At 38.5% G+C, this 19508-nt stretch overlaps 1 protein-coding gene across 20 annotated transcripts in view; it reads right to left on the reverse strand.

The window, feature by feature from the left end:
• Nucleotides 1–19508, reverse strand: part of LOC136836061 (SLIT-ROBO Rho GTPase-activating protein 1-like) — a 797683-nt gene that overhangs the window by 84758 nt on the left and 693417 nt on the right. For 12 of the 20 annotated variants that reach the window (XM_067099977.1, XM_067099978.1, XM_067099979.1 and 9 more), the window contains 4 exons: nt 6320–6448; nt 5825–6046; nt 3386–3688; nt 2982–3100 (listed from right to left, as the gene is read on the reverse strand). In XM_067099977.1, the coding sequence (XP_066956078.1) occupies nt 2982–3100; nt 3386–3688; nt 5825–6046; nt 6320–6448 (773 nt within the window). The remainder of the gene's footprint in view (nt 1–2981; nt 3101–3385; nt 3689–5824; nt 6047–6319; nt 6449–19508) is intronic. The other 8 variants (XM_067099984.1, XM_067099982.1, XM_067099988.1 and 5 more) reach the window with 1 other exon arrangement.

Genomic DNA, 19508 nt, shown 5'->3' on the forward strand with positions numbered 1-19508 from the left:
AAAGTCTTTGTTTATTTTACATAGTAATATATTTACTATATAATTGTGGATTTTTATTACACAGATTGTTTTTCACAAAATTGTGAATCTTTTAGCATTATTATCACTATTACTATTATTATGTTGCCCATTTGGTGGTTTAATAAAATAGCCATGAATGATACTGAAATCTCTCTCTCTCTCTCTCTCTCTCTTGTACGTATATATTCTTAAGGGTAAAGTTTAAAAGATGACTTTAAAATGATATTAATAATATCATTACAATGATTAATGACAACTTACTGTAGTAAATAATTTTTTTTATCATAAATGTATTTCTACATAATCACTAAAATACTAACATGATGTAATTAACAAACCTAACATTCTGTTCGGAGGTATGTACTTGTCTGGTCGATCTAAGCTACCCACGTATTTTAGATACGCTCTATTCAGTAGTACTATCCTAAAATACGTACCTGTACTCTACAGTAAATATAATTTCAAAATCATCTTACAACATAGGAAAATATATGTAAAATATGTGCCCAGTGCATTTACAGTATGAACAGAATGACGCGCAAAGTTATGTAGGCCAAAGAAAACGCGTGTCTGAATGTTAGGGGAAACTTAAGAGTAACCGCTGTAGGCTTGAACTTACTTTTGCAAAATGACTTTGAAATGATATTAGGGTATTCTGGGATGAGGTATATTTTTGTTTGAACTATCAAGTTTGGCAATGAACTGTTAAAATAGGGAGTTATAAGCATTTTAGGGGTGTATATAGCCTACTTAAGAGTCACAGTAGTAGGAAAATAGTGTAATGTATGGTTACTTTAGGTGTTTTGGGATGATGGTTTTAGGTGTATTTTTGCTTGAAATATGAAATTTAGTATGATAATTTAAGGTACATTTTTGTTTGAACTATCAAATTAAGCAGTGTAATATTAAAATAGGCAGTTATAAGTGTTTTATTTTAAGGAGTACAAGGTATTTGGCAGTTATAAGCATTTTTAGAGGGGACTTTTGCATTTCGCAGTAGGTTCTGGAACCCATTCCTGCGTAAAATGGGGGAGCACTCAGTGCTACTCAGCTTTTTCACACTTCATTTTGTTGTGGATTTTTGTGGAACATATCTTCCACTTTTCTGTGGGAACTTTCACCAATTCGTGGATTTTTCTATAAAATTATCACTAATTTGCTTTTTTTTTTCGTAGAGCAACACTATTTATTCATTGATTACTGTATTTTTTTATATTGTGTTCTTGACTAAATACTGATTTTTATTATAAAAATGATTTACAGTCTACTTATTATGATTTACAGTGTATTTGTTAAGGTCATTCCAAGTTGGGCCCCAGACTGGGCATAACAGGTGTACGATTCGATTCGATTCTATTCGATTCTCTCTCTCTCTCTCTTTTTAAGGGTAATGTAAGATGTATTTGAAATTATATTACCTTACAGTGTTTTTGGATGATAGAGCATATTGTACAATATTTAAAATATTTGCTAATTATTTTTATTTCATTTTCCAGTAAAAGCAGACTGGAAAATAAAATGAAAATAATTAGCAAATATTTTAAATATTTGTACAATATGCTCTGTCATCCAAAAACACTTTACAGTAATATCATTTTAAATACATCTTACATAACCCTTAAAGAGAGAGAGAGAGAGAGAGAGAGAGAGAGAGAGAGAGAGAGAGAGAGAGAGAGAGAGAGAGAGAGAGAGAGAGAGACATACCTTAGCTTAACCAGACAACTGAGCTGATTAACAGCTCTCCTAGAGCTGGCCCAGAGGATCAGATTTATTTTACGGGGCTAAGAACCAATTGGTTACCTAGCAACAGGACCTACAGCTTATTGTGGAATCCGAACCACATTATAACGAGAAATGAATTTCTATCACCAGAAATAAATTTCATTGGCCGGTCGGAGAGTTGAACACAGGCCCAGCAGAGTGCTAGCTGAGAACAATACCAACCCATCCAATGCAGAACTGAGAGAGAGAGAGAGAGAGAGAGAGAGAGAGAGAGAAAATCGTACACCTGTTATGCTCAGTCTGGGGTCCAACCTGGAAAGAGCTTAATAGATACATTACTACAGTGTAAATTATTTTTATCATAAAAATCTGTACTTAGTCACAAACACAATATGAAAAACTACAGTATTTAGTGAATAAACAGTGTTGCTCTACAAAAAAAAGCGAAATAGTGATAATTTTAATTGTTTTTACCAATATATAAAGAAAACAGGACAACTTCAATACTATGGGAGAAAGCAGCTATGGTTATGTATACAGTTGTCAAATGTTCTGTAAGACAGACAGACTTATTTTGTATTAAAGATTTATTTAATTTGTATTAAAAATTTTACACATACTTTGTTGTGTTTACATTAATATTAATATTTAAAAATTTGTAAATCACTGTTATAAGCATTTTAGGGGGCGTATATACATAAGAGTAACAGTTGTAAAGGGGTACTAATCTAAGATGACTTAGGGTGTTTTGGGATGATGGTTTGGAGGTGTACTTTTGTTTGAATTGATATTAAATTGTTTTTGTATGATAATTAAAGGTATATTTTTGTTTGAACTAATAAATTAGGTAGTGAACTTTTAAAATAGACAGTTGTAAGCATTTTAGTACAGTTGTAAGCATTTTAGTTTAAGGGGTACAGGGTATTTGGCAGTTATAAGTGTTTTTTGAGGGGATTTTGCATTCCTGTGGTGGGTTCTGGAACCTATCCCCACAAAAAAGTGGGGGAGCACTGTATCTTATTTTTTGTGATGAGAAACTACAAAATGAGAAACTGCCCACATATAGTACACTTTTCTCCTAAATCATGACAAGAGCTACTTCTAATGAGAAACTAGAAACACTTGACATCACTCAGTATCTTGAAAATCATTAAGAGTTCTACAAAACCTAAGAAAGTGCTACAACACAGTTATTTAACTTATGCCAATATAACATGAAAAAATACCCTTTGCAGTACCTTGTTGGGGTAGGAGATGATGTATTCTGATTTTCAGCTCCCAGGGCCCTGCGCATTAACTCATACCTGGCTTGTAATCTGCATATCAAGTTGCTTCCCACAGTATATTCCCTGAATTTCTGGATGCAATGAAATTACCTTCAGTAAACAACTCCAAACATAAAAGAAAAATAAGAATGATAAATTAACTGTTTACCCCCGAAATTCTCAATGTTGTTATTTCCCTAGGGGACAGATGATATAAAATTTTTGAAATACTTTATTATTATATAAGTTACTCTAAGACAAAAATTATTTTTGGTGATATATTACCAATTCAGATCTTTTCCTATTAAAATTCTCAAATTGCAATATCCATTTCATAAAACCTAAAAATTAATGAAAAAGCATTCAAAATGGCTTACCCCCAAATAGAAATCTTCAGTTTCCTGACGGTCTGCCTTCATTTTGATAAGCATTGACTCTGGTTGTTTATTATCTGGTCTTGGTTCATCAACAAAGTAGTGAGCGACATCATAATCTCTCGTGTTGATCATCTCCATCAATGTCTTTTCTGCAGTTTCTATCGTCTTCCACGTCTCCTCTGACTCTGTCTTGAGGCTTGTCAGTCGATTGACAAGATGGGCGTATCGTTTTTCCATCTCCTCTTGCACTTGTCGATTCACAATAACCTGGTTCACCTGTGTTGCATTCAAATCATCATGAGTCTGGCACTGCAATGTGACAGTGCCTGCCAAAGACTACTAAACACTCCCCAAACACACTCATACATCCATGAACAATTAACAGTGGTTACTGCAGAATAAAATGGTATACCATGCATAAAAACAAAGGAATTAATACCATGCTTTGATACAATACCTTTAGTTTATTACTCCACATACATGTGCATATCTAGATTGAGAAAGCAGAAATCATAAAATTACCCCTTGGCAGCTTTTGTAAATGTACCGCTGTAACATACTGATAGTTAATTTCGACATCTTTTCTAAGCACTGTATATTCTAAAAATTTATGTTTAAAACAACCTTCTACAGCATTCTACAGAGCAATTTACACTGCTATATGCTCTCATGTTCTAGTAGGCATTTCAAATCAAGTTACTAGGAATGTAACAGACATAATCAGATAACACAGGATGTATCACATACCACAAATCATTGCTAATATCCTACATAAATATCTCATACAGCATACATATTCAGTGAGGATGTATGTTGTTTATATTTATCTTACAAGAGCCTGATCATGAAAAGTTCATGTACAATAAAATCAAAGGACAAAAAATTTGAAATGTTTAATTCCATAGTTGTTTCAAAATACCTACTAAAAGCAAAGCAATTTCTTTAGTGTCAATTCAGTAACTACAATGTTACAGCCAAAGCATTTATATGGATTGTCTTTGAAAACTTTAGACAGTTAACATAATTTCAACATGAAGCATTATGGTGGGCATTATAACTCTTTTAGTTTCCACTTGGTTTAATAAATAATATAAGATTCCAACACACTTTTGCCTGAGTCTGAACTGAAAACCAGATTTAAGTTTTTCTTTTAATCACACACTGGCTACAGTCACAACAAGTTACATATTACTGTGTTCTCACATTGTACTTCACAACAAAGCTACAACCAGACTTTAATTATTAGGCTGCCTCTTACCCATCAAAACACAATCAAAACAATTTATATCTACCAATTATTATTCATCAAATGTAAAACAACATATTCATGCAGCATGGCAATTCTGTTAATTTCTGGCAAATTTATGGAGTGTGTTGATTTCTCAAGTATTACATTTACTGATTTCTTGTGCTTTTCAATTCCTGCAAATACCTTTCTGAGTTTGGTGAGTTTTTATTCTCCTAATGTATGTGGGCCCAATGTAACAATTTTTGTGAAATGAAAGTGTCAACTCTTTATAAGTTATAAGGTCTGTTGGCATTTTGCAATTTTGCAAATCTGGTGCTACTGTATATTTCTCAATTTAAGCTTTTAGTTTCTGGAAAATGAGGCCTACTGGTGTTATTAAAATAAATTTTTATGTATTCAGAATTACTTTTCAAATATAAATTAATGTTGTAATTATTTTAACAAATGGTATGTTTTGTTATTTCTAAAAACAAAAACTGTCTAAAAATTTTATAAAATAATCTACAATGTCACATTTTATAAATGCTGTACTGTACTATGATGACCAATAGCTTAGATTTAGTAGAATGCAAATTTTCTGCAAATTATCATGGCTCATTTTTTGCCAGAGTCAAAGACAGACAATAAAATTACTAATTCATGAATGACTGCTCAAAAAAGGTTTTCTGCTTACCTAGCAATTACAGTAATTGTATATTTTTCTTAACTATTCCTACTACACATTTGGCTGAAGAAGAGTGTATACTGCAATGGCAATGCACTTAGCTATTACTTTGAACTGAACTTCATGTTGTACAATTGCCATGTATTACTTTGTTATTAATATAAATGTAAAGTTTGGTTAAGGTATTTCTGTTTGTAATTTATCCTGTATAAAAGCACTGCTCAATTTTGGCATCTACAGAAGCAAAACTACACTATTTCCTTACAATGAATAGCAATGAATTCACCAAATGATTAAACACACACACACATGCACCATGACAGTGGCCGTTCAATTAAATAAACTGCACAATCATCAAAGGTAAATTCTTTACCAACTATGCCAAGTTAAAAATAAGTACTTATTCTGACATCATTAAGACTTATGACTGACACAGAAATACTGCCGGCCTCTAAAAAAAAATATATTACTATATCATGGATAACTTTTGGTTTCACCATATAATAAGGATACTGTATGCACCCACCTCATCGCCTTTATGTCCCTGGAACTCGAACTTTTTTGGCAACATAAATGCTGCATTGTTGTATTCAAGGAAGCGCTGCTTGTCTAATCGGGAATCTAGGTTGTTGATAGTCTTCTGTAGGTCATCTATGCTACTCTGGAGACTTCTACGAACACATTCCTGCGCTGATACATGAGCAAGTAAAGCTCTGGCAATGCTGCTGTGAAATCCAAAGTCCATACACTAGAAAGAAGGTGACAGTGCATCAAACAATGAAGCAGAGAGTGAAAACAAATGTAAACAGAAACACCTCTACTTATGTACACACTAGCAGAATAAGTTAACCTACAAAATATCTCTAATGAATTATGTAGTAGTTGTAATGACTGTACAGTATTTTCGTAATCAACTGATAATTAAATTTCAAAATAACAGTGAAAAGTTACTTTAAAAATACGCCAAACTACATTCTACGTAAGAGATGCCATCAACTAACTAGTAATGCCAATTACTCACATCAACAATGTCCGACAGATCTTCAACAAAGTACTTGTGGATTGCAGCATTGGCAGAATCCATAGAGAGAATGTATTCATTACGAGCTTTTAGGGCCTTCAATTTTGCATCCATGTATTTGTTGCTCCGCTGAAAGAAAGACCATTTCTAAGAAAAATTGACAATTATTGGCCAAAAATGACAAATTTTAAAAGTAACTTGTGTTTTTCATAGGATACAAACCTGCACTTTCAAAAATGGATTTACTTGCGCAAGATGCACTTCTGCTGTTTTGATTAAAAAAATAAAATGCTATCACTCAGGCCTATGACCTGTCACAAACTCATGAGGTCTACCTCTCCTCACCTACTGTTTGAATCAGCCTCTGTAGCTAGAATCTACTGTTCTTGCTGGGGATAGATCAACTACCAGAAGGGCAACTGAGGAGGGTACAAATAACATATACATACATATACATACATACATATATATATATATATATATATATATATATATATATATATATATATATATATATATATATATATATATATATATATATATGTATATATATATATATATATAATATATATATATATATATATATATATATATATATATATATATATATATATATATATATATATATATACACATACATATATATATATCCATACACACACACACACACACATGTATATATACACATACAGTATATATATATATATATATATATATATATATATATATATATATATATATATATATATATATATATATATATACACATAAGGGCCGGAGCTGAGGCTCAAGTATACATCACGAAGGATATACGTGAGATGCATGAGGAGGCTGTTGAAGGTCCTCATAGATTCCCACAGGGGCATAAGTCACAAAACAGGTAGCAGGTTATCTAATCCTGAGCAATCAAATATACGAAATCATTCAAAATTATGTAAAACTTATACTGATAACAGGAATTTTTCCATCTTACATCAAGTGCAGAACAACGACTTAACCATCCTAGAATCCATAATTATCAAGAAGACTGTATCGTTGTTAAATACTCAATCGTCCTCAGTGAAATTGTTTATAGCCTAGTTTGGGCAACTGGTTTTCCTCACTGTTTTTATTTATTTATGTTAGTCTTGCTCTCTCTTTCATATAGGTAGGTTGTTTTAAGATTTTAGTGAACTCCTTTTACTTATTATTGACTTGTCTTGGAATGAGGTGTTTTGTTTTAAATATTTTTACTACATAAAGAGCTGTTGCCATTGCATTAATTTGGTACTCATGTTCGCAAATTATATTATATTTTATAGCCTTGAAAATGCAACTTGGAATTTGTCACTTTAAACGTAGGCATTGGAAATAAACTGTAGATGATTAGGATGCCTTTCCCTACTGCTTCCTTCAAGATGTGATGTGTGTGTATATATATATATATATATATATATATATATATATATATATATATATATATATATATATATATATATATATATATATATATATATATATATATATATATATATATATATATATATATATATATATATATATATATATATACATACATAAATATATATGTACAGTATACATATATATATATATATATATATATATATATATATATATATATATATATATATATACATACATAATACATATATATATATATATATATATATATTTCTGAGTCCAGTCCCGTGTCAGCCGGTGAAATTCCATTACAGCACAATTTCTAGGTATAACAATGCTAGATATACCAGAGAAAAAGAGCTTTCAGGAAAGCTGGGTTACTACCCCCAGTCGAGCGTCTTCTTGGAAGGCGTCGGTATAAGAAGGGTGAGTGAATTACCACTACCACGGAAACCTACTCGAAAGATCGCTCCTTATCAAAATCCCGGAACAGAGCGGTGAGCCGTTACAGCCCCCACACCAAACACCCGCCAGGACGGCGACACCAGCGCCACCTACCTCATTCCATTTTCTAGCACGTGAATCTTCGGATTGTTTTGTGTGTGCTCTCCATTATTTGGATTTTCTACTGCTTTAACGATGGCATCGAGCAGCTTTACTATTTCAAGTTAAGTACCATCTTCTTGTGGGGTTTTGTTCTATTTTTGGCTGTTATAGTCTCGTATTTTTCATAAATATCGAGATCTTATTATTGCCACGGCGTCCCCAGCCAGCCATGTCGACGCGAGGCGTCTCCTTCTGTTATTTTCAGTTGGAGTCGTCTCCTTGTCGTTATAGATTATTTCCCCCTTTGGTTCCCTTCCTGGTGGTTCCTTGCGGTGGCTCCCAGCGTATGAATTACGATCATTGGCCTACTGGCCTTGGTGGGAGTGATGCCCCGTCTAGGTACCCCCCCCCCAGGCTGGGTTCCTTTTGTTTTGGTCTTACTAGGCTAATTAATTTTGATTGAAGATGGTGCTCTCTTGTAGTTTTATTTTTATTTGTTTTTGTTCAGTGGTTTACCTCGGGTGTTGGCGGCAGCCTCAGATCTAACCGCTTCCCGTGGTAGGCTACGCTCTCTGTTGAGCACATTTTAGTTTTTATGAGTGTTGGTTATGTTTTGGAGTAGGCTTGTTAGCTTCCTTCCCTTGGCCCTGGGTGAGGAGTTCAGGTTGAGGGAGTTTTGTTGCTGTTTTCCTCCGGGATCGTTTTTCGGTGGGCAGAGTGAGCCCCTTGGTTCTCTTCCTCCAATTGGGGGAATCGAGCTCTCCTTGGATGTGTTTCCTCTAGGCTAGTCGCCCCTTGCCTGCCATTTTCGATCCCGGCTGGTTCTCGGCTCAAAATTTCTCTCCCAGTTTCTTCCTCGGTCCCTTTTACTCTTCTCGTCCTAGCCTATACTTAGGTTAGGTCCATATTAGGCTTCGCCTAACTAGAGTCGGGCTTGGGTTGGTTGCTTCCAGTCATTTCCCCCCTCTAAGATTCATGGTCTGGGAGGAACGATGCAGTTGAGCCGGGTGAGCTTCTCCCCGTCTCCTGTTCCCTTCTGGTGGCCTACCTTACCTCCCCCTCCCCACTCCTCCTTTCCAGCCTTGCTTTGCTCGTGCGGGTGACGCTAGATGGCGTTTTCTCCGAGTTCGGGACTTCTTTTTGTTGGTTGAGGATTCGCTCCCTCCCATATTGTCCCTAAGCATCGCTGTATTGGAGTTGGTGGTTTGTTTACTCGAATGCGTTTCGAGTCACTGTTCACTCTCCGTCGGTTTTACGTTGATAGGGTATATATTAATTGCTTCACCCTATGTTTTGAACATATGAGCAGTTACCCATCTCGTTCTCGGCGGGAAGTAAGGGTGGAAGGTTTTTTCATTATAGGGGAACGGATCCCTCCGTCCTCTGGGGTTCTTACCATCACTTATTACTGTTTTTATTTATAATTTTTAGATAAGTCAGTTATCTACAGGAGTACTCTCCTTTATTCATTTATATATATAATAGTGAGTCCGGCCTATACCAGGGGTCTCCGCCGTTATTTTACTGGCAACCCTTATGGTTAGTTCCTGGTCTCTCTCCCATTCATTCCCGGAGTACTCCGGGTCTGAAATCCTACCTTCCTCTCTGAGTGATTTAGAGCTTATTGGCACAGTTTATGTTAGGGAGTTCTTCTCCGCCGGAGTATTCGGTTGCAGTTGAATTTCCGGCCTTGCCAGCTTTATTTTGCTTAGGGTGGGAGGTTCATGTACTTTTCTTCTTACAGACTGTTCGCTGTGAGGAGCAGGGTGCACCGCCTCTCTCCAACAACCCTACGGTCACGTAGTTTGTCGGACCCACGCTGGTTGTGCGGTCCGCCTTGATGACCTGATCGTTTGGCACCTGATGGTTGTGAGATTTGCTTTGCTCTCTGCACAACTGTCCAGGACGAGTTGGTAAGTGACAGTCTCTACATCATTCTCATATTGTATATTATACATTGCTATGAGGCCCCGGAATGGTTTTCGTATCCTTAGCTAATTGTTGGTTTTTTACAGGCGGATGAAAATTCCAAGAAGTCTGCCTTGGAATCCCTCCGGGCCTGGGTGGCTGGGTTTGGAAGAAACGTTCCGTCGGGGAAGCCCTACGTCCTCGACGACGCCAGGTTGAGGGACTTGCTTTCACCATGGCGCGCGCACGGGTGGCGGCCGCAGTGCCTGAAGATCTGGCCACCCCCATCATCCAGCAGATCCGGGATGAGACCCAGCCACCCCAAGCGGCGGATACTCTACGCGGAGGTTTCGGAGGACGTCGCGCTATTAATCTCGACCTGGAACCGATGAATGTAGAGCAGGACCAGGTGGTAAGTGGTGAGGTAGGTGAGGTTGTTGGGCGGGCCCCCATTATTTGACTCCCCTGCTTCATCTGTTTCTTCATTTTCAGGTTTTGTGAAGTCTTCCTCCTTGGGTGATAGAGCTCCATCTGCTATCCCCAAGTTGAAGTTGAAGACTTCATGGAAGGCGAAGGGCTTCAAGTCCTCGTCTTCCAAGAAGGCACTGCCCTTCCCCGTCGAAGGCTAAGGTCTCAGGACCTGTAGCCTCCGGGAGCAAGTCTGGTTCCTCCAGCAAAGGCGCGAGTAAGAGGGCTGCAAAACCTAGCCCTCCTCGCCAACCTGCTTTGATGCAGAGGCCTTTGCTAACCAACTGTACAAACAGTTTTCACGGAGGACCTGGACTCGAGATTTAGCAAAATCTCAGAGAAGCTTGCCAGTCATGATAATATACTGGAAGGAATGGCTCATCCACCCCAGCCGAACCACAGTATGTTATCCCGACACTGCGGACCTCCGCCGTTTGATGTCGGTAACCCTTGGCGGTTCGCTCTCGGGCCATCCAACATGATGGCAAGCTAACTCTTGATGGTCTTGGCACGAGACGGTTGGAGGAACTGGAGTTCTTCCCCGATCTCCTGCCCCCTTATCCAGGCTTCGTGAGGCTCACGGAGGAAGCCTGGATTGGTCGGACAAGGTTCCTAGGAGACTGTCATCGTCCCTAGGGACCAAGCTCAGTCGGCTCTCCTGCGCACTCTGACGGAGTGGCAGGCAGATAACACGGTTGACTCCTTTCAAGGGGAACTTCACCATGTTCGCCCTGGGAGACAACCTTCCCACCCCTTGCTTGGACAAAGTCGCTCTGGCTACGACCCGAGCGTGCTTTGAGGGTATTCGGTACCTCAGCTGAGGGAGACAGACCCTACTTCCTGGTATTCCCAGGAAGTAATGAGTTCTGGACAGACGCCCGTCCACTTTCACGGTCGGGAAGCTGGACCCCTTTTGCGCCTCCACGCAATTTAGCGAGCAGCTCCCCAAGCTGCCGGAAACTCTTTGAAAGCGGAGTTTGATGCTCGGGTTAAGTTAGCCCGGTCGTTGAACTCCGTGATGCCTCACTGGAAGCCACGGCCGTCTCCTGCTCGGACGAGCCTTCTTTCAGGTCTTGGCTAAGTCCTTGCTGGCGAGGCTTCCAGTCTGACTTATCTGAGTTTATTTTGGCCAGACTGGAATGTAGGAAGTTCATCTTCGCCGATGCAACTATCCGTCACGAGCCTAACAAGCTCGTTAAAAGTTCGATTTGGGGACCTAACCTCTTCCCTGAAGAGGAGGTCACAAGTGTTATGGCTGAGGCTACATCGGGCCAACCAAAGTCTTCGTTCTCGCTGGGGTATTTCAGCCTACAAACGTAAGACCCCAGAATCGCCGCCCCCAATCGAGAGGAGGCAAGCGTTTCAGGAGGCATAAGAGGACTCACCACCAGGCGGTAGTCAAGCCGCCCCGGTCTCGGCAGTGGCACAGCCTTCCACTTCTAAGGCCCACCCACAGCAGTACGTGCTGGTCCAACCAGCTGCACCCTCATATGTGGCCTCACCGGCATATAACCCCACATATGAAGGCCGTGGTTATTTTCACGGCCTTAATAGGGTTGCAAGGGGAGGAAGAGGTAAACCCCTCAGAGGAAAGCCCAATACCACCCCAAGAGGAAGACCTGGACGTGGTAGGGGAATAAACCCGCCCCCTCCCACTGAGAGAACACAGGTAGGCGGTCGCCTGTTTTGGTTCAGGGACCAATGGACCTTCAGCCCTTGGGCACACAGCATTGTGTCCAAAGGCCTGGGATGGAGCTGGATCAAAAACCCTCCTCCTCTAACCAGGTTTTACCAGCCACCCACATCAAGTCCTAAAGGATTATGTGACAGAATTGCTCAACAAACGAGCAATAAAGAAAGTAAGGCACCTAAAAGTTTCAAGGCAGGTTATTCACTGTTTCCCAAAAAGACTCCGATCAACAAAGAGTGATCCTGGATCTATCGCGTCTAAATCGCTACATAAAATGCGACAAATTTCGCATGCTTACGGTAGCTCAGGCACGGACTCTACTTCGCGTGGAGCCGTCACCACCTCTATCGATCTTTCAGACGCTTACTATCACGCCCCGGTTGCGCGGAACTTCTCTCAGTTCCTCGGTTTCAGACTCGGGAATCAGGCCTACTCCTTCAGGGTCATGCCCTTCGGTCTGAACATGCGCCCAGGATATTCACAAAGCTGGCGGACACGGTAGTACAGCAACTCCGGTCTCAAGGGATATCCCTAGCAGCATATTTGGACGACTGGATTATTTGGGCACCAACAGTTCCGGAGTGTCAAAAAGCCACGTCCATAGTCATCAGTTTCCTGGAGTCATTGGGTTTCCAACTGAACAGAAAAGTCCCGCCTGACTCCGGACTTCCGGTTTCAGTGGTTGGGTCTCAACTGGGATCTGTCATCTCACACGCTGTCCCTTCCGCCTCCCAAGAGGAAAGAGATAGCATCTCTCACCAGGAGATTTCTCAAAAATCCATCAGCATCCCGCCGGTCCCAAGAAAGGGTCCTTGGGTCTCTTCAGTTTGCCTCAGTGACAAACCTGCTGTTAAAAGCGAAGTTAAAAGACATAAACAGAGTGTGGCGGAGTCGAGCCAATGTCAAGCTCAGAGACAAGGTCTCCTCTATCCCTCAAATCTTAAAGACAAGATTGCGGCCTTGGGCCTCGGTCAAAGGCTTGTCCAATACAGTTCCGCTTCAATTTCCCCCTCCGGCACTAGTAGTTCACACAGACGCTTCCTTAAGCGGCTGGGGGGATATTCTCCAAAACAAAAGTACAAGGAACGTGGTCCACAATGTTTCAGCAGTTCCATATAAACACCCTGGAAGCTATGGCGGTATTTCTAACTCTGAAGAAAATCCGCCCCCAACCGGATTCATATCAGGTTGGTATTGACAGCGCAGTGGTAGTTCATTGCATCAACAGGCGGCTCCAAATCAGGCCGAGTAAACCAAGTAATGGTTGCTATCTTCTCCCTAGCGAACAAGCACGGCTGGCACCTGTCAGCCACCCACCTAGGGGGGGGCGGAACGTGGTGGCGGATTCCCTGTCCAGGAATACTCCGTTGGAGACGGAGTGGTCTCTGGACATGGAATCTTTCAAGTGGATTTGCCGCCGGGTTCCGGGCCTCCAAGTGGATCTGTTCGCAACGGAGAGCAACTTCAAGCTCCTGTTATGTGGCCCCCAACCTGGACCCTCAGGCGTTCGCCACAGGACGCAATGACAGTAGATTGGAACAGTTGGGAGAAGATTTATCTTTCCCCCAATAAACTTACTGCTGAAAGTTTTACACAAACTCAGGACATTCAAAGGTCAATTAGCCTAGTAGCCCCTATTGGCCGAAGAGCAATTGGTTCCCTCTTCTTCAGGAACTGGGACTCGGAGTCTTGGATCCCCAAGCCCATTCTGACTCAGACAGTACAAACCAAGACTGTGTCAGCTTCCTCAAGAATTCAGAATGCCCTAGTTTTATGGACTTTGTAAAGTTCGCAGCTCAAAAAGGAGCAAACATTGACCCCGTCAACACTCTGTTTTTAGAATCAGATAAAAGAGATTCTACTATTAGACAGTATGACTCAGCAGTCAAAAATTAGCCTCCTTTCTAAAAGCATCTGAAGCCAAAATCATGACAGCTAATTTAGGAGTTTCCTTCTTTAGATCATTGTTTGAGAAAGGCCTAGCTCCGGCCACTATTACCACAATCAAGTCAGCATTAAAGAAAGTATTTCTTTCTGGCTTTAAAATCGACCTTACAGATTCCTACTTTTCATCTATCCCCAGAGCATGCGCTCGTCTGAGACCAGTATCACGCCCACAGTCGGTTACGTGGTTTCTCAATGACGTCCTTAAGTTAGCATCAGAGCTGGATAACTTTCATTGCTCTTATCAGGATCTGTTAAGGAAGACCTTATTTTTGATTAGCTTGGCTTCAGGTGCTAGAATCTCAGAGCTGTCGGCTCTCACTAGAGGTGATAATTTTGTGAACTTCCTCCGTCTGGAGAGGTCCTCCTTTCCCCTGATCCGAGATTTTTAGCTAAGAACGAAGACCCACAGGACAGGTGGTCCCCTTGGAAGGTGGTGCCCCTTCCTCAAGACCAGTCTTTATGTCCAGTTTATACACTTAAATCTTACCTTTCAAGAACTCCACAGAGTAAGTCGGGTCCTCTTTTTATCAGGGAGAAAGGTGGTACTCTTTCACTAAATGCTATAAGACAACAAATTTTATATTTTATTAAACAGGCCAACCCAGATTCAGTCCCTAAGGTTCATGATATTCGAGCAGTTGCTACTTCCATTAATTACTTTCATAATATGGACTTTTCAGAGTTATCTAAATTTACGGGTTTGAAATCACCTCTAGTGTTTAAACGCCACTATTTAAAATCACTCGAAGCCCTGAAATTTTCTACAATAGCCAGGGAAGTGTCATCTCCCACCTTAATTAATCATATCCTTGTCCTTTCCTTTTCCCCCGCCCGCCTGCCTCATTTACTTTTCTGCTTATTCTCCTGGTTGATTATACCTCACTGCCTGGCTCCTCATATTGTTGTTTCTTGTACCTGTTAATGGAAAAAGCTGTAATCTGATATGCCATTATTGCTCCTTTGTGGGGTACTGGACAGTTTTATTTGGCTCCATGTACCCCGGATGGATGTATATATTAATGTTAATTGATTTTGTCTCTTACGTGTTTAGCCTAAGTTTACGTGTATAGTATTAAGGTTATATTTAGAGTTATTTTGTACACATTTCATGTTTCACCTTGCTTTAAGTAATTTTAAGGTTTTTGGGGCTTTTTCTCCATCAGTCAGGAACCTCCTTGTTTCATAGTATTAAGTTTTTTCAATGTGCCTTAGATTTAATATAACTTAGTTTTAGAGTTCTTGCTTCATAAAGAGATTGCTTAATTAAAATTATTTTTGGTAAAACTTTTGCCTTTTCTTCAGATTACCCTTTATTTCTTTTTCCTGGTTGTTGCAGCCTTGGCATGATTCTCTATCACGATTTCACCGGCTGACACGGGACTGGACTCAGAAAAGGGATTTTGACAGAGGAAAAATCTATTTCTGAGAAGGTCCCGTGTCACCCGGGTGACCCTCCTGTATCACCTAGTACTCTCCCCTCCCTCTTGCACATGCCAAGTCTGGGGTTAGTGCTAGCATGGAATGAGGTAGGTGGCGCTGGTGTCGCCCCGTCCTGGCGGGTGTTTGGTGTGGGGGCTGTAACGGCTCACCGCTCTTTTCGGGGATTTTGATAAGGAGCGATCTTTCAGTAGGTTTCCGTGGTAGTGGTAATTCACTCACCCCTTCTTATACCACGTCTTCCAAGAAGACGCTCGACTGGGGTAGTAACCCCAGCTTTCCTGAAAGCTCTTTTTCTCTGGTATATCTAGCAAAGGTTATACCTAGAAATTCGTGCTGTAATGGAATTTCACCGGGTGACAGGACCTTCCTCAGAAATAGATTTTCCTCTGTCAAAATCCCTTATATATATATATATATATATATATATATATATATATATATATATATATATATATATATATATATATATATATATATATATATATATATACAGATTGACCATCACTAATCCGGCATCATTAGGACCTGGAGGGTGCGGATTAGCCATTTTGCCGGATTAGCCATTTGTTAGGCTAGAATACACGAAACCCAGTAGCTAAGTACCTCATCTTAGAATTAAAGTATCCCATAAATCAGTACAAGTTGGTTAATAAAGAAAAGACAGTTATCAAATACAGGTAGTGCTCGAGTTACGATAATTCGACTTACGATATTTCGAGTTTACGATGGGGTTAGCAATAATTAATACCGATATGAAAATACTTAGGAAAAAGTATTTTTAGATTTCACGCAGGGGCAGGCAGCGAGAGAGACCAACTTACAATAGACCAACTTCTTTTCCTCCATCTCTTTATTCCATCTGCTAGTTAAAAAAGTAAAAGAGAATGATAAAAGTATTGTTAGAAACGTTATACTCTTATAAATGCGTTGCAGCCATAAACAACCGAACGGGAAACTGTTGTTTTGCTAAAAATCGTATCGGATAAAAACTATTGTGCTTGTATTTCAACCATCGTAAGGTAATACACAATTACTGTAGTTATGTTACAAATGACGTTAAGTACTGTACAATAGGACTGATATATTTTTTACACTATACCCTTATTTGGAGAAAAGATCGGCAGGGAAATATACCGTTACAGTAACTTTAAGCTGCAAGTTGTAGCTAAGGCTGAGAAAAAATGTTAAAGCTGCCAATGACTATAAATTATCGTGCATCGGCAACATGGATGAAACTCGACCGTAAATAAAACTGGAGAGAATGTATTTTAATCAAAACTACTGGGCAAGAAAGAATACAAATTACTACTGTTTTCACGCCGATAAAAGATAAATACGTAAAGCTCGTATTATGATGAAATCAAGAGAAAATAGCGAACGGAATCTTGATTTTTTTTCACACAAAACAAACATTCCCTTCAAAACGGCCAACCGCGATTCCCAAAAACGTCATATATTAACGAAAAAAATAGCTAAATTAGTTTCACAACGAGACATTTAAGTTATATTTCGACTTTAAAACACTTCTTTAGATAAACGGAAAAATATCCGTGTCCCAAATAAATAAAGTATCCATATTCATTTACGCTAACTAGAAGCAAGAAAAGCGCTTTGAACTTAGTTAAATGTGGCGAAATAAACACCGCGATACCGATTCCCAAAACAAAACATTGATTGCAATTTATAATACAATTGGAAACACTGTAGTAAAGCATAACTTTTTAAAAGATCCGTGAAAAAGATGCACATTTGTTATGTTGATGTTTGTATAATACTGTTAATATGTGAATAGAGTTCAGTATAATGTAGGCTAGGCTACCAGTTTGTTGATGCAGCACACTGATGCTAAAATTGAGGCGGCTTGTTTGTGAGTCAGCGCAGCGACCCGGGAAATTTGAAAATTAATAAAAGAAACATTGAAAAATATATATATATATATATATATATATATATATATATATATATATATATATATATATATATATGTATGTATGTATATATATATATATATATGTATATATAGATATATATATAAAATATATACACACACACACACACACACACACACACATTCTATATATATATATATATATATATATATATATATATATATATATATATATATATATATATATATATATATATATGCACAGGCAGTCCCCAGGTTATGTTGATTTGGCTTATGTTGTTCTGAGGTTATGTTGCTCGTCATATATATTCATCAAAAATTATTTCCTGGTTACAGCGCAAGTTCCAGGTTTACGTGGCCAGTCTGATGGCACACTGAACCTTAATACAGCTCCAAAATGGCAGAATGGTCAAAATTTAGAGGTTTTTTTATGAAAAGCTCAAACAAAATGCAGGTTATGTCGTTTTCAAGATACCCAGAGGATTAAAAGTGTAGGAACGGAATCCCTGACATTACCCGGGGACTGCCTGTATAAATATATATATATATAGACAGTATTTGCGGTCTCACAATTCGCTTTGAGGTATTTTTCACTGAGAAATATTCACTAATTACTGTATTTTCATATAATTTTCATGACAAAATGCACTTTTCATGATAAAACTATTAAAATACTCAGGTACCCAGGTAGTGCTTGAGTTACGATAATTTGATTTTGTGATGGGGCAAGCAATTAATACCAATACGACCATATTTATGAAATATTTTTAAATTTCGCACGGGTGCAGGCAGCAGCATACAATCAGGCAGCAAGAGAGACCAAATTACAAGAGACCAACTTCTTTTCCTCTATCTCTTTATCCCATCTTCTAGTTAAAAAAGTAAAAGAGAATGATAAAAGTATTGTTAGTAATGTTATACTCTTGCATAAATGCATACAGCCATAAACAACCGAACGAGAAACTTGATTTGCTTATAACCGAATTAAATAGCAACAGCCGTTTTGCTTGTATTTCAACCATCGTACGGTAGTAAACAATTACCATAGTTATGTTACAAATGACGTTAAGTAGAATAGGACTGATATATTTTTACATTATACCCTTATTCGCCATGGATAAAAGATCAGCAAGGAAATATACTGCTAAATTTAAGCAGCAAGTTGTAGCTGAAGCTGAAAAAACAATGTTCAAGCTGCTAATGACTATAAATTATCGTGCATTAGCAACATGGATGAAACTTGACCTTAAATAAAATTGGAGAGAAAGTATTTTAATCAAAACTACTAGGCATGAAAGAACACATATTATTGCTGTTTTCACGCCAATAAAAGATAAATACGTAAACCTCATATTGTGATGAAATCAACTGAAAATAGCGAACGGAATAGTTTTTTTACACAAAACAAACATGCCCCAAACGGCAAACGTCATCTATTAACAAAGAAAATAACTAAATTAATTTCAAAACGAGACGTCTTTTAGTTATATTTCTGTTAGAAACACTTAGTATAATGAAAAATAACCTTGCCCCATGTAAATAGAGTATCTAGAGATACATTTATATTAACTAGAAGCAAGGAAAGAGCTCTGAACTTAGTTAAATGTGGCAAAATAAACTTACCACGTAATCGATTTCCAAACTAAAACATTGATTGCAATTGATAATATAAAATCAATATAAGAATATAAACAATATTATTGAATACAGTGAAGTAAGGCATAACATTTTAAAAGATCCATGGAAAAGATGCATATTTGTTATGCTGATGTTTGTATAATACTATATTAATATGTGAATATAGAGTACAGTATAATGTAGGCTAGGCTACCGTATATGTATACGATATACCATTGTGTAGGCTAAGTTAATTCTTGTTT

Source organism: Macrobrachium rosenbergii, chromosome 56 (assembly GCF_040412425.1).
Source record: "Macrobrachium rosenbergii isolate ZJJX-2024 chromosome 56, ASM4041242v1, whole genome shotgun sequence".
In the NCBI taxonomy this organism is placed as follows: domain Eukaryota; kingdom Metazoa; phylum Arthropoda; class Malacostraca; order Decapoda; family Palaemonidae; genus Macrobrachium; species Macrobrachium rosenbergii.